General features: G+C 36.8%; 1 protein-coding gene across 2 annotated transcripts in view; it reads right to left on the bottom strand.

Moving 5' to 3' along the window:
- Nucleotides 1–9,465: 9,465 nt before the first annotated feature.
- Nucleotides 9,466–12,050, bottom strand: part of LOC149550134 (putative GABA transporter 2) — a 92,525-nt gene continuing 89,940 nt past the window's right edge. The window contains exons 4-7 of one of the 2 annotated variants that reach the window (XM_089793256.1): nt 11,049–11,235; nt 10,646–10,776; nt 10,101–10,340; nt 9,466–10,019 (exon numbers count right to left, since the gene is read on the bottom strand). In XM_089793256.1, the coding sequence (XP_089649382.1) occupies nt 9,633–10,019; nt 10,101–10,340; nt 10,646–10,776; nt 11,049–11,235 (945 nt within the window). In that variant the 3' untranslated portion in view covers nt 9,466–9,632. The remainder of the gene's footprint in view (nt 10,020–10,100; nt 10,341–10,645; nt 10,777–11,048; nt 11,236–12,050) is intronic. The other variant, XM_089793257.1, reaches the window with a different exon arrangement.

Raw genomic sequence — 12,050 nt, 5'->3', positions numbered from 1 at the left:
AGTTCTTTAACTCACACTCTTATCCAACCAAACGATCATACCCAACAGCTCTGATTGTCATTAGCTTATAATTCCACATAGAGAAAGAAAATACTTTAACAAAATAGCCGTTATGAAATTAGGAACTCTGTTTGGCAGGAATCTGATCATATAAACTCAGAAATTCGAATGTTGGCGCCACACAAACGAGATAAGTCATAACTAACTATCATAACGGTCAGATTTGTAATAAATCAGAAGATCAACGGCTCTTTATATCATTTTACTTCTACCCATATGATAGCCCATAAATGCGACTAACATACAACTTTACTTTAATCTCCTGTAGTAACGAGATCATTTCCTTATTAGGAATAAGGTGTCTCAACCTTGGATAATTCCTATTCTTATTATTTGTTTTGTAAATGTATTTTTTCGCAAATAATGTAATTAAGTGTGAGTGGACATGTCTAGTTGGCATGTTGATGTGTCACTCCACTTGCATGTGTCAGCATCTTGAATTGTGTGTAAGGAAATCATGACTGAAACAGTTATGACGGATTCCTATGACGTGTAAGAGCTATCTTTGGAAGTTGCCCTAAAAATGGAAAGCGCATTATATAAGCATTCTTAGGGCTATAGATAGTGGAGTGTGAATAGTGTATTCTTGGCAGCTACTGGATTAGTCTTCTGTGTCTTGAAAGAGTTTGCACTGCAAGTGTGTTGTAATCTTTGAGTTGAAGATAATACATTGTTCAAGTTTTGGAGGGGTGGGGTTGTTTTATCGAAAAGTTTTCCCCCACCAGCATATCTTTGTGTTTGTGTTTTCTTTCTCTATCTGTTTTTGTATCCATGGTTGATTGCAACATTATTGTTTACATAATATTGAATTTATAATTGAAAGGATTTAAATAGAATTTGCACAATACTTTCCTTAAGAGATTAGTGTAGGAAGTTGTTTCTGCACTTAACTTTCCTTACAAGTGGTATCAGAGCTTGATCAACTTTTGATTCTAGTTGTTGGGTAGGGTTTTTTGAGCTAATCTCAAGTTGAGTGGAAGTTTTGTGTAGAGCATTTTGAATCTTATTTGTAGATTGAGATAGCTAGTTCATCATACACAAAAATGGAGGTGGAGAAATTTAATGGCAGTAACTTTGAGTTGTGGAAACTCAAGATGGAAGACTTGCTTGAAGATCATGATCTATGGGAGGTGACTTCACTTGATCTCAAGGATCGGAAAGCTAAGGGTCTCATTAGACTTTGTCTAGCTGATTTAGTTCTCCTGAATGTTCTTGATGAGAAGACTGCAAACAGTTTGTGGACATGGTTTGGGTCTATGTATCAGGCCAAATCTTTAGTGAACAAGTTGTTCCTAAGGAAGAAGTTGTATTCTCTAAGAATGGACGAAGGAGGATCTATTATAGATCATCTAAATGCATTTAAATTACTGATTGCACAGTTGACATCATCTGGTGTCAAGATAGAGGAGGAGGATCGATGTATAACCCTGTTATGTTCCTTGCCGGATTCATGGGACCATCTTGTGATGGCTCTTGGAAGTACTTTAGTCACTTTCAGAATGGATGATGTGGTGTCTTCGTTGTTATCTGGGGAGACGAGGAGAAAGTCATCAGATTCAACTAAGGAAGCTCTTGCTGTTCACTGTAGATCCAATGACAGAGGCAAGAAAAGTGACTAGTTTGGAAAGGGTAGATCCAAATCCCGTGGAAAATCAAAGACTCCTGGAAAGTCCAAGGCAAAATGCTGGAACTGTGATAAGACTGGGCACTTCTGTAAAGACTATAAAGAGCCAACGAAAAAGAAGAAGGTCTCAGATTCAAGTTCAGAAAAATCTCAAGAAGATGGCGATGCTTTCATTGCAGCCTTGGCAGTGCATGCATCTGATGATGTGTGGTTGATAGACTCGGGTGCTTCTTTCCACATGACCTCTCATTGAAGCTGGTTCTCAAAGTATGAAGTTTTCGATGGTGGAAAGGTGTACTTGGGTGATGATTCTCACCTATAGATAGTTGGACGAGGACGGGTCACTATCAGATTCCCTGATGGATGAGTAAAGGGAACCAGCAGGGTAATGCACATCCCTTGTTTGGCACGAAACCTATTATCTGTAAGTATGCTAAATGATATAGGTGTGCAAGTTGTTTTTTCTAAAGATGGATGTAAGATGATGAGAGGAGCTATAGTGCTTACTAAGGGTACTAGTACTTTGTTTCAGCTTGATGCATGCATTTCTTAGTGCAATAGCTCTTCTGTTTCAAAGAAGAGAGTAGCTATCACTTCATCTCCACCATCTGAACAAGCTGTAAAGAAGACTGTGGTTATTGGTTTTGATAGTAGTGCATCATGTGTACCTAAGGGTGCAAACACATTGGAAGGCAAGCTTCCTGTAGAAAAGACAATGTTGTGGCATATGAGATTTGGCCACATTGGCAAGAACGGTCTCAAAACCCTAAAAAACAAGAACCTCATTGAGGGGTTAAATGATTGTAATCTCGAGTTCAACTTCTATGAACATTGTCTACGGTAAACAAAATTGTGTTCAATTTCACTCTAGTTCTCACAAATCTTCTGATGTTTTAGATCTTATTCAATCTGATGTATTTGCTCTTGTAAAAGTTCCTTCAATCTCCAAGTCTGTATTTTTTGTATCTTTCATAGATGATTATAGTAGGACATGGATTTATTTCCTGAAAAGTAAGACACAAGTCTTTAGTCGATTCAAGGAATTTAAAGCCCTTGTAGAGAATTAGACTAGTACGAAGATTAAGTATGTGAGAACTAATAATGGTGGTGAGTTTTGATCAACAAAGTTCAAACAGTTCTGTAAAGAACGAGGTATCGAGAGGCATAAGATAACTCTTTATACCCCACAGCAAAATGGAGTTGCAGAAAGAATGAAGCAAAATGGAGTTGCAGAAAGAATGAAGCAAAATGGAGTTGCAGAAAGAATGAACAGGACACTGATGGAGAAGGTTGGGAGTATGCTTAGTGGAGCTGGTCTTGAACAAAAGTTTTGGGCTGAAGTTGTGGCCATTGCTTGCTATCTGGTTAACAAATCTCCTACATCAGCTCTTCTTGGTAAGACACCAATGGAGGTGTGATCTAGTAAGAAGACTTCAATTAGACATCTTTGTGTTTTTGGTTGTGAAGCTTTATGCACACATTCCAAAGGAGAAAAGATCTAAGTTGGAAAACAAAGCAGTCAAATGTATTTTCATTAGATACGGTGTTGGTATGAAAGGATACAAGCTTTGGGACCTTGCGACTAGTAAGGTGTTGTATGGTAGAAATGTTATTTTTAGAAAGCTAACATCCTCTCCTATTGTGCTACAACCAAATGAAAAAGAAAAGAAGGAAGATATTGTTCAGTTGCCTCCTACCCCTAAGAAGACTGAACAGAAAGAACATGTTGGGTCTAATGATGAGAGCTCTAGTAGCTATGATAGTTCAGAAGAAGAGGAAGAACAACCTCAACCTCAATCCTTGAGGAGATCCACGAGAGTAAGAAAGCAGCCAGAAAGGTCTGGTTATTCTATGTTAGATTCTAGTTGTGCTTTTGCTTTGATTACTAACACTGATGAGCCTAGATCTGTGAAACAGGCTTTGGATATGGAAGATGCAGGTTCTTGGATTGAGGCCATGGATGATGAGATGGCTTCATTGGATACAAACAAAACTTGGGACCTTGTACCTTTGCCTAAAGGATGAAAACCTATTGGTAGCAAATGGGTGTTCAAGAAGAAATTCTGTGCAGATGGCAGTGTTGAAAGGTACAAAGCTAGATTGGTTGCGAAGGGGTACTCACAAGTAGAGGGAATAGATTATGGTGAAATATTCTCTCCTGTTGCAAAGTTGACATCCATTAGATTTCTGTTATCTCTTGTTGCATCATATGATTTACAGATAGAACAGATGGATGTGAAGACAACTTTCCTTCATGGTGATTTGGAGGAAGAGATTTATATGTCATGGCCTGAGCACTACATTGTTAAAGGTAAAGAATCTTTGGTTTGCAGATTAAAGAAGTCTATGTATGGTTTGAAACAATCTCCTAGGATGTGGTACCTTAAGTTTGATGCCTTTGTGTTGTCAATTGGATTTGTAAGATCGAAATTAGATCCTTGTGTTTACTTTAGAGTTGAAAATGATCACCTTCTTATTGTTGCATTATATGTTGATGATATGTGGCTATTTGGGAAGGGTAAGGGTATGATTTCTGATTTTAAATCTCAGTTGTCAGCACAGTTTGAGATGAAAGATCTTGGGCCAGCAAGGTACATCTTGGGTATGGAAATTAGTAGAGATAGGTCTAACAGAATACTTTGGTTGAGTCAGAGTAAGTATGTGAAGTCTGTGTTGGAAAAGTTCAGCATGTCAGATTGTAGACCATTGTGTGTTCCTGTTTCTATGGGAACAAAGTTATCTGTAGATGATTGTCCAAAATCTCCTAGTGAGGTGGAGGACATGAGTAGAGTACCTTATGCTAGTGCAATTGGCAGCCTGATGTATGCTATGGTCTGTACTAGACCAGACATTGCCCAAGCAATGGGAGTTTTGAGCCGGTTAATGGCTAATCCTGGACAGGTACACTGGGATGCAATTAAATGAGTATTCAGATATTTGAGGGGTACATCAGATTACTCCATTTGTTATCATGGTAACTCTTCTGGAGCTCTGCATTCAGTTTGTATTTGTGGGTTTGTGGATTCAGATTGGGCAGGTGATATTGACAGTAGGAGATCCACTAGTGCTTATGTGTTCACTATGTTTGGTGGTGCCATCAGGTGGATGAGTAAGCGACAACCTATGGTTGCTTTGTCCACTACAAAAGTTGAGTACATGGCTGCTACTCATGCTTGTAAGGAAGCCATTTGGCTTAGGAGATTGTGTTATGATATTGGTGTTGATGTAGGACAGATTACTATTTGTTGCGATAGTCAAAGTGCTATTTGCCTTGCAAAGAATCCAACTTTCCATGCTAGAACGAAGCACATTGATGTGCAGTTTCACTTTGTGAAAGATATGGTGGAAGATGGAAAGGTAAATTTGGAGAAGGTAGATACTATAAAGAATGTTGCAGATGCATTGACGAAACCAGTGGACATAGAGAAGTTTAGATGGTGTTCGGAGTCTGTTGGCCTTTCGGCCTATAGCGATTAGTTCTTGTTGCTCTTACAAGGTGTTTGACAAGTGGGAGAATGTTACGAATAAGCTGTCTCAACCTTGGATAATTCCTATTCTTATTATTTTTTTTGTAAATGTATTTTTTTGTAAATAATGTAATTACGTGTGAGTGGACATGTCTAGTTGGCATGTTGATGTGTCACTCCACTTGCATGTGTCGGCATCTTGAATTGTGTGTAAGGAAATTATGACTGAAACGGTTATGAAAGATTCTTATGACGCGTAAGAGCTATCTTTGGAAGATTTAATTGTGTGTAACGAGATCATGACTAAAACGGTTATGACGGATTCCTATGACGCATAAGAGCTATCTTTGGAAGTTGCCCTAAAAATGGAAAGCACATTATATAAGCATTCTTAGGGTTGTAGATAGTGGAGTGTGAATAGTGTATTCTTGGTAGCTACTGGATTAGTCTTCCGTGTCCTAAAAGAGCTTGCACTGCAAGTGTGTTGTAATCTTTGCGTTGAAGATAATACATTGTGTAGGTTTTGGAGGGGTGGGGTTGTTTTATCAAAAGGTTTTTCTCCACTGGCATATCTTTGTGTCTGTGTTTTCTTCTTCTATCTGTTTTTGTATCCATGGTTGACTGTAATATTATTTTTTACATAATATTGAATCTGTAATTGTAAGGATTTAAATAGAATTTGCACAATACTTTCCTTAAGAGATTAGTGTAGAAAGTTGTTTCTGCACCTGAGTTTCCTTACATTCCTTTCCGAATCCTTTTTAGCTTAACCTTACTGGAAGCTACCCTTTTAACTTCAAAATCTGCCAAAAGGGCTTACACTATAATTCTTTAAGTGCGAGGAAGGAGGCATTACCTTTTTTCTCCGTAAGCTTGCCTTTACCTTTGATTTCCTTTGGTTCAGGGGCGCATCGTGCGGACTACTCCTTCAGCAACTCGAATACTTTATCGCTTTCTTTTCCACACAAGGCTTTTATCACTTAACTTGGAGAAATTGCCAAATGAACTTTCTACCTCGAGCACTTGGACGATCATTTCCTTTGTATCGGGCTCGCACTCAAACAATTTACTTCATTAGAAACATCTTTCTGGCATCTCCATAGAATATCTTCACATCCGGCCTCGACTTTCTTCATCTTTTATGTCTTCTAGAAGAGAAGCTTCCCATATTCCCTTTAGATGAAAAAGCACCTTTGGGGTATATATTTTTTGAAGAATTTAACACTTAGAAATATTTCCCATTGATTTGGTCACTTTTCCTTTCTTTTCTTCGGAAACATATTTGAAGAAGTTTGCTTGAAAAATGGAATCACATGAATAGATGGAACTTCATTTCTCTGCATAGAATTGAATTTTGACTTCGGATCTTTACTTTGAGAGTTCCATAGCTTTAGATCTTTGTTCTTCTGGTTTTCTCACCATGAATCAACTTCAAATATACTTGTAGATGTCATCATTATTTTGTTCCTTGGGATCTTACTTGATAAGCATGCTGGCGGTGAAAATTCAATGGAGAGGGCCGGATGCAAAAGAAACACTTGCAAGAGATAGGAACATATTGCAGAATCAAAATAGACTTTCTTCTCATCAAGAAGATGCTTAGACAAAAACCAACCCAAACCTAGATCACCCAAGACCTTGAGGCAGAGAAAAAGTGAGAATCCTGCGTAGAGGTGTAGGGGGAAGCGGAGTAGGGAAAACCCAGAAAGAACACATAGGCAAGCCTTAAGGATGTTTGATGAGAAGAGAGCCACCTAGGGGCTATCTAGACAAGGACTCAACATAATTGCATAAAAAATCACGAAGCTAGAAACTTAAAAGGGATGCACTGAAAGTCTAGCAACATGTATCTAACAAGGCAGATTTCTGCAAGAATGAACTCAAGTGCACATGCACAAAGAACATTTGATTCCAGAAGTGCTTCAAAAATGAGATCATGACTAACATCTAAAATGAATTGGACTCGGGAATTTTCCACATAACTCCAAAAGTTCAACTTGTTAACATATTTTAGCATTTACTGCACATTCAACCCAAATTTTGAGTCTCTTATTCCATTTTATGGTGTGAGTTCTGTCAATTGTTTGCAAATATCTTTTCCCCAGTTTGTCTTTTTTATTGTTTTGGGAGGATGAACACTGGAATTTTAAGCGAACCAATAGATAGCGATCTTGAAATTGAATTTTTTTAACTTAATTACCACTAGCAATGCAAAAATTGCCATTTTGTGGCTGCTAAGATGCCAGATTAATTAAGACTTCACAGTTTTCGTTTCGTGCTTATCTGACAGATAAGAGGTCTTCCTAGAAAGCTCATTCATGATGCTGTAATGTCTATAGAAGATTATATATTCTACCTCTACTCTGTTGTGCTTTTTGCAACATATTTTCATAAGCCGGATTTACACACAGCAAAATATCATTGCACTTCAGTCTAAAATTGATTTAAGGTCATGGTAATGACAAGTGGCAGCATACATTTGTGGTAGTGTTAATGTCTACATACTACAAATATGTGGTCTTTTCTAGGTTCATATACATGTTTTTCTTCCTGTTTAACGAGGTCATCAGATATTACAGAAATGTTTTTTAAATTGTAGGCCTAAGAATTGATCTGCTGGTACGGACGAAGTTAGCAAATGTGCACTATTTCAAGAAAGTCCCAAAGCTTGAACATGCTAAGAGCAACTGGCCTCCAACCAGGGGATACATTAAATATTTTAATCGAAAAGCACCATTTAAAATAAAAAATTACATAGTATACATTGCTATTTTGAAAAACTAGGAGCCAGAATTGGATCACCCTTGGACAGTCACATGAGTTAATCATCTCTTGTCATCCCATATCTCTAGTCACATGGTATAAAAAAGGATCATGAACAAATTTACTCAATTTTGTCTGAAACACTGCATAAAATCATTGTGACTCAGAGATGGAAAATCATTATTTGATTTTTCTGAAACTATAGAGATACTATTCCATCAGCACACAGCCCATTGTGCACTGTTGATCAGTGCATGCAGGCGTCCGATCAGATAGCACATGGTAGGCCAGCCACAAGATCAACAAGGAGCTAAATATGCATATCATGTGATGCTCGCAAACACACAGATGTGTATGATGGCTAAGGAACCCCAACAAATATATACCTCCTGCTCTAAGCCTATAACTATTTAATAAAATGTTCACCTGACTGTCCTTAAACAAGTTTAAGTTAGGTCCTGAAACTGCTGCTTCTACCTCTGCTGGTGGATCTGTTGGTGAGAGTTGGGCAACTGAATCTGCGTATGGCACTGATGATATTTTGGTGGGTTTGATGGCTATTCAGACAATGTATTGTCAATGGTAATGGGCATGGACTTCTTTTTCCTCATCATAGCTACCTTAATTCCTATAAATTTACACAAAATCAGAGTTGCCAGAAACTCCTTTGTCCCTCCTTGGGTGTGTGTATGTATCCAATTTGGAAACGTATCCGATACTGCCCGGATACACGTCGAGTATTGTACCCATGTATACCTAAGAAAACTTGATTTTCCAACCATGCCAAATATTATGCGATTTGGTTTTTAAAAAGATTTGATGTAAATCTACCCAAATTTAATTTTAAAAAAGTTTATTAATGCAATTTTAAAAAAATATTGGTATAAACAAAACCTACACCAAATGAGAAAGACAAATAAAATATTTTTCTATTTCAGCAGCCCATTTTTTGTGTTATTTTCTAATGCAACTCTACTATTTTTGCATATTGTAAAGTGTTAAATTAACTTACAAATATTTATGTAGCATTTGTGTGTCAATATTGCTTTTGAAGTAATGAAAATCTCATCTAATAATAAAGAAAACTGTGTTATATGTGAGTGTATGTGTTATTTATTAATGTTGTACCCAGCCGTAACCATATTGGGGGTCTTAAAAATGGCCGTATCTGTAACCAATAATGTATCTGTATTTGTATCCATACCCGTATCCATGCAACTTTGGACAAAATACATGGATTCAAATACTCTAAGGACACTATAGATATTGAAGTTTGCCATGTAAAATTTGTATGTCTTTGATAATTATGATGTATAGGATTTACAAATAGTAGCTTCTGGATTAGATTGTGTATATTTTTAACCTCAACATTTTGTATCACAATGTGATCCATCATTAGGATGTTTTAAACATCTTTGCTATTGTGCATCTCTTGTCATGATGGATTGCAATGTGTGATCTGAAACGTCAATGTTAAAAACACACGCAATCTAATCCAGAAGCTACTATTTGTAAATTTTAATGGATTGTCGAAAACTGATAACACTGATGTTAAGGATGTTAAAATATCCTATCCAGAAATTGAAAATTTAAATTTATGTTCTCAGCCAAAGAAGGCCTCTGTACTTGGCTTATCATTTGAAAATTTGGAACAAAGAATACCGTTACAGGGAACATTTCTTGAAGTTATGCAGGGGAGAAGAGAAACAATTTTCAATTTAAATTACAGTAGTGCTGAAAAGCTTAAATAGTTTTGCATCAACAACTATTTGACGGACTGAGGAAATTGTACCCATGATTCCCACAAATATGAAAACAATCATGATTAAGTTGTTGACTAAGAATATCATAGAAGAATGACCTGGCCTGAAGCTTATATTATAAAGCAACATTGGAAGGATAAAATCCAATGGAATGAACCCAACAGCCCCCACCAATGCATTGATGTCTCCAAAGAAAGGCAACATGGCTGCAACAAATGAGCATATTATTATGTACAAGGATCTCAGAACCAGCCTAGGAAGTAGGTTTCGCAGTGAGAACACACCCATCCTCACATCTGCTGATTTCTTCTCTAAGATTTCATAGGCCACTTGGCAGTACACCTTATTTTCCATCAAGAATTAGAGGAGAATTCACATTATTAAACGGAAGCAAATTTAAGCAAGGAGGATACAGAAGCTTACCAGTGCTATGGCAAAAAGCTGCAAGAGTATAAAAATCACAGCAATAACAAGCAACCAAGTAGGTACTAGAGCAACACCCTCATCATCATGCATAAGATTTTCCAATATGTTATCATAGACATTATTGCCAAATGCCCAGTAGCCTGATACTGCTACACTGTAAAATGTCACCACTACCACTCCATAGCACATGCATAGCCCTTTCAGCATCTTCCCTGTAGCTGGTGGGGCGAGTGTCGCCTATATAAAGGAGGATTGAGATAATCAAACATATTTTCTTATGCACGATGATAAGAGAGTCCTAATTCATGATCTAACATACAAAATCTTAAATCAAGACAATCAAATAATGCCCAAACACCCATAGAAATAATTGTAAACAAGCAGATCTCTTTGATAGATCGTGCATGCAATTTTGGCCTAAAAACACACGAGGCATTTCATCACATTTCATAAATAGTTCTTTTAAAAAAATTGTTGAACAGGTAGCATTTAGTCAGAAATTAGATGATAAAGAGATTAATCATTAAAATCTAAGGCTTCACCTGTATTTCAGGTAAAATGCCATTGCCAAATGTAGTCGCCATGATGGACACTGCTTTGAATCCATTGAAAACACGGATGATCTTTGACCCAGTAAGGGAATAATCTTTTGACTGAGCTTCACTTGAATAACCTGTCCACAGCAGTATGATTTTTATTTTATTTTCCTCACTTTTTTTTTTTGATTGACTAAAGGCAGTGTTCAATGGAACTTGAAAAATCAGGAATTGCAATTTTGAGAATTATATTGTATCCACACTAATTTATGCAAATGCAATGCAGAAGCCATACCTCTAGCCTCAGAAGGAAGTAGGCAATACAAATTCTTTTTTGAACTTTTGAATGGTCAATATTGTGTTCAACATAACTAAAATAATCAGGAATACCAAATGAGTAAAATTGTACCTGCAATAATACATGCAATTACAATGCAAAAGCTGTATCCCAAGCTTAGAAACAGGGATGCAGAGTTGATATATCTCAGTGAATGAAACGAAGGTAACTGAGACAACAAGATCATAACTGTAGCAACTACAATTATGAAATGATGCAAGTTTAAATTCCCAGTGGGATCCAAATCTGAGTACATTACCTGTACACACAACATTCACACCATAAGTTTCTTTGTTATCTGTGGAAAAAAAAATCTAGTAGACACAAGACAGTTTACAAAGATGTCCACTTAACACACAAATCGAACTAAAGAAGACTATTATATCACCAAAGTCCATTTAGCATTTTTTTTGAGGAAAGGTGAAGTGTATATTAAGAAAAGGGGTGATACTGAGAGTGGCTATTACAACAAAATTAGAGATTCAGGAAGCAAACATCAGAACAGAAATATTGTGCGATTTGGTTTGTACATTTTTCTATGAAGCACTGCCATCTTGAACTTTGTACAATTGGAAGAACTGTGACAATCTTTGAGAAAGCCTTCACCTGGGGCTTACACAGCATGAACATAGCAGTTTAAGTGTAGGAACAACATAAGAGGCATCCACCATCGTTTTAAGCCTTGCTAGAATTACAGATAGGATATATACTACATGCCATAAAAGTATCCTCAGTATAATAATTTTTAAAGAAGCTACAAAATTCCACAGTCGACAAGTTAAAAAGAAGAAATAATATAAAGTAACTTTATGGGGACCAAAAAGATTATCATTTTAATAAAGGTGAGTTCAAAAACTTCAAACCCTAAGATGAAAAAACCCTACAACGATTAGCTTCAGCAATTAAATATTTTCTTCCTAGTCAAATTTATGGTGGATTCACACAAAATTCACAATTGTGCTTCAATGGAGAAACAAGGAATTTATTTCCAGTTGTGGGCTTTGGACTTGAATGTGTATTGTACATAGGGAAAAGAAACCAGATTTATTGTGTTGTGTGTGCTATGGAAAAATG

This window comes from Cupressus sempervirens, chromosome 7, assembly GCF_028749045.1.
Source record: "Cupressus sempervirens isolate cs-2001-9-10 chromosome 7, ASM2874904v1, whole genome shotgun sequence".
NCBI classification, from domain to species: Eukaryota; Viridiplantae; Streptophyta; class Pinopsida; order Cupressales; family Cupressaceae; genus Cupressus; species Cupressus sempervirens.
Note: the sequence above shows the minus strand (reverse complement) of the source record. Positions and strands in the feature narration are given on the sequence as shown.